At 45.3% G+C, this 3494-nt stretch overlaps 1 protein-coding gene across 1 annotated transcript in view; it reads left to right on the top strand.

Moving 5' to 3' along the window:
- The window catches only part of LOC113202675 (uncharacterized), a 158637-nt gene extending 156350 nt beyond the window's left edge, over nt 1-2287 (top strand). Inside the window, exon 18 of the mRNA XM_052269047.1 lies at nt 754-2287. Coding sequence (XP_052125007.1) covers nt 754-973 — 220 coding nt within the window. The 3' untranslated portion in view covers nt 974-2287. The remainder of the gene's footprint in view (nt 1-753) is intronic.
- The last annotated feature ends 1207 nt before the right edge of the window (nt 2288-3494 follow it).

Here is a 3494-nt window from a genome sequence, read left to right as displayed (position 1 = left end):
CACATTTGATGCAAAGTTTGATAGCAACAAATGTTGATAAAAACAAAACATGTTTTAATCCAACAACATTCCCAAAATTTTCTGAAACAATTTTTAATTTCAAAACAGTGGTCATTTACGTCTACCAGCACCATAAGTTTGTAATAACACAAACTTGTTCGTTCCGTAACGATATATCTTGCTACTATCAAACATTCCAACGGTTTTGTTGTTATATTACAACATGGTGAAAAGTAGGAATCGTTGTTATGGACCACTACGGTCAAAATAGAAGGAACTTTGTCACATGCCAATGAAAACTAATGGTAGTGTTTTTTTAACAAGCTAGTCATCACAGAGAGTACGATAATTTGACAACTTTTTTCAACTGTGTATGGCTCTGAACCACCGTTTCGGACTTTACTTTCTTCTCTTGGGGTGTAATTTTACAGGGGTCAAAGGCTGTTAAGACACCCCGCAAAGTGATAGGGGCAAGAGAGGGATAGAGGGGAACAGTGTGCGCCATCAGAATGATGAGGGAGCGTCCAGGGGAGGCTGCAACTCGCTAATTCCGGCAAAATCGCAGTTTTTGAGTTAAAAAACGTTAAAAATTCATGCGCGACCTCTAAATTCAACTCAAAAAATCGGAAAAAAATCGTTTTAGTATCTACTAGTCAGTCCGTTTACTGCGGCAATGTGTCCCGAGCACTTTTTAAAAACAGCATTTTTTTGGGACGGTCTAGCCCACGCTGACCCTTTGCTGTCATCCCCCAGGCTGTGGGCGCTGTCCCCCAACGTGCCCGAGTTCAGCGTGTCGTGGCACTCGCAGGTCGCGCAGGCCATCATGCACAAGGCGGTGGGCGTCACCTCCGTGGCCGCGGGGCCGGCGGGGGCGGCCGTCGGGGTGGCGGCGCGCCTCGTCCCGGCCGGCCCCTGGGCGCCGCTGTGCGCGCTGCTCGCCTGGGCCTGGGCCTCGGCCTGGGCCTCGAGATGAGGAGCAGCAGCCTGTGGTGGTGGTGGTTGCTGATGCTCTTTCTGGCCAAGCGGACAGAGACTCGTGTGTCGACGGCGCGCTGCCGCGTGGTCGTCCTCCTGGCGTGACGTGGTGCGGGGCGAGGGGAGGGGCGCGCGCCCGACGCCAGTTGAGCTGCCTATCCACCGGGCGCCGTGTGCGTCGACGTCAGCCCGGCGAGGAGCCGGCACTCATAGGAAAAAAGAAACTTTTAATACGAATTGAAATGGACGGGTGCTTGTCTCGCTGTCGGCCTAACCGCGGGGCTCCGTCCGAGCCCTCGTCCGACGACAGCACGCGAAACACACTTGTTTCACCCTGGTGTCGTCGTACTTATATGGTGAACATCTATTTTTGACACTGTGTTGTGATGATTTTAATCTGCATGCCAGATGCGCCGCTGGACGGTACGAACAATCCATGAACCTGATCACTCTCGGTTGAATCAAAGGCTTAGACTATATGAGGGTCTTTAACTTGGTGTAACGATACCTGATTGAATCATTTTTGGAATGTGTATACAATCACTTTTCCATTGTTTTGCCATAATACTTTTTAATGTTTTCTTATTTATTCCCCCCGTTTTATTTTTTTTTCTGTGGGAGAAAAGAGTGTTTTGTTTTCTTGTCAATTTAAATGTTTAAAAGAAACCTATTTTCAAAGAAGAAAGAAAATGAAGATCATGTCTTGTAAGTATCTTTATTTTGTTATAAGTCTCCCACTTTCACGTAAGTCTGAAACTAGGTATATTTATGTTCCATTAAAGAATAGGGCATAACTATGCAATTTTATTGTTGTTTTCAAATTGAGGTGCCTTTTGTTATTAAATTATGTCATTACATTTGGTAAGAACCCATTCTAACATGTAGATCTAGATCAATTCAGTTCTTATAATGCTCATTTTTTCTGAAAATGAAATTCTCTATCTAAGACCAATATCTGTTTCATTGTAGTGATTAATCAGATTTTAAATATTGTGTTATTAAAATATAATGTGAATAGTGATGACTGTGTGATGAGGGGTCTAATTCGGAAAAAAAAGTAGAAAATGGCATAATATGACCATATGAGAAGAAATGTGCTTTTTATTTTGCTTGGACAAAAATGTCAAACATTCTTCATGTTCAACTCAATAGCGCTTGATTAACCCAACACACTCTGTACTGGCACCACCATAGCACGTAGAAAACACATGTCAGTTTGGAAAACTTTTCTTTTGTTTTTGGTCATCTCAACCTGTATAACTAGACAAAGTTAATTAAAATGGTATGCGCCTATTTCCAATGTCAACCGTAACTATCTCACAAACCTTATTTATGGTAAATAGACTGTTGTAATAGCCTTTTTTTAAGCAACTTTTCGTGTGCTGACGTAGCAGGGCCACGGACAGGAGTTTGTTTCTACATAGATTTTTTTTTTTTTTTTACTGCACATCGAAACCAGAGACCAAGAGGATGGTCTTAAACACATTCACAATAGAGACGCACGGCATCTTTGCGTAAAGTTAGTCCAGAAGCCGTCTGTACGGGACATGACTCTAACCGTGGCGCGCCGGAGACTGTTGAGGCAGGTCAGGGAGCCGAAACTGGTTCAGGACGTCCCTCACCTCTCTATCCGCCACGGACTTGTGCTCCGTCTCTCTCGCTCTCACGGGACGAGCGGGCCGGTGGTCAAGCGGCCGAGCGCGTCGAACAACACTGAGGTGACCGCCATTAAATCGGTCCTTCGAATCCCACTTTTGACGCGCGTTGAGCAACCGATGGAGCTGGGCGGGGCGGGCGGCGTGTATGGGCGGACAGGGTTATTGATTCGGCCTGTTCGATTTAGATTGGGCTTAAACGGCTCTTTTTTTCTGGTAGAAGGACGAACATAATTGGTTGTGTCGGTGTGTCGCCTAATCCTACACTTACACTCCCCTTATCACACCTGCAGTGTTGGCCCTTTACAACCTATCATTCAGCATCGTTTTCTTGTGTTTTACTCATCGAACAGCACGAGCGAATGAAGAGAGGAAAACGTGTTTCTGTTTTCATTTCGGATCACCAGCAGCATTTTGACGCGGAGCGAAAAGTTTTCTCTTTTCGTCATGTCAATAAAAGGATCACCTTCATCTCTCTAGCAGACCCCAAGGGGGTAAAAAGTTCGTGCCGCGCGAAGAATTTCTCTCCCCGCCTCCCTTAAAAGTTGCAAAGCCCTGCCTGCTTACCGCGCTCGCTGCGCCCCGCCCTCCCTCACCTTAGACTGCAGACAAATATTATTAGAGAGTGAAGCAAAGGAACTAAGACACGGTCGAGGGGGTATTCACTTCGGATTTTCGTGTACAGACTACTCCGTATTACGGGTATTACGCGTATTACCGAGTATTACTGGGTATTACAGGGTATTACCTGGTATTACCGAGTATTACCAGGTATTACAGTGAATTACCAGGTATTACCAAGTATTACAGCGTATTACCTGGTATTACCAAGTATTACTGATCATCTGAAAAAGGTTTTTTCGG

This window comes from Frankliniella occidentalis, unplaced genomic scaffold (genome assembly GCF_000697945.3).
Source record: "Frankliniella occidentalis isolate FOCC.00 unplaced genomic scaffold, Focc_3.1 Scaffold81, whole genome shotgun sequence".
Taxonomy (NCBI): domain Eukaryota; kingdom Metazoa; phylum Arthropoda; class Insecta; order Thysanoptera; family Thripidae; genus Frankliniella; species Frankliniella occidentalis.
Note: the sequence above shows the minus strand (reverse complement) of the source record. Positions and strands in the feature narration are given on the sequence as shown.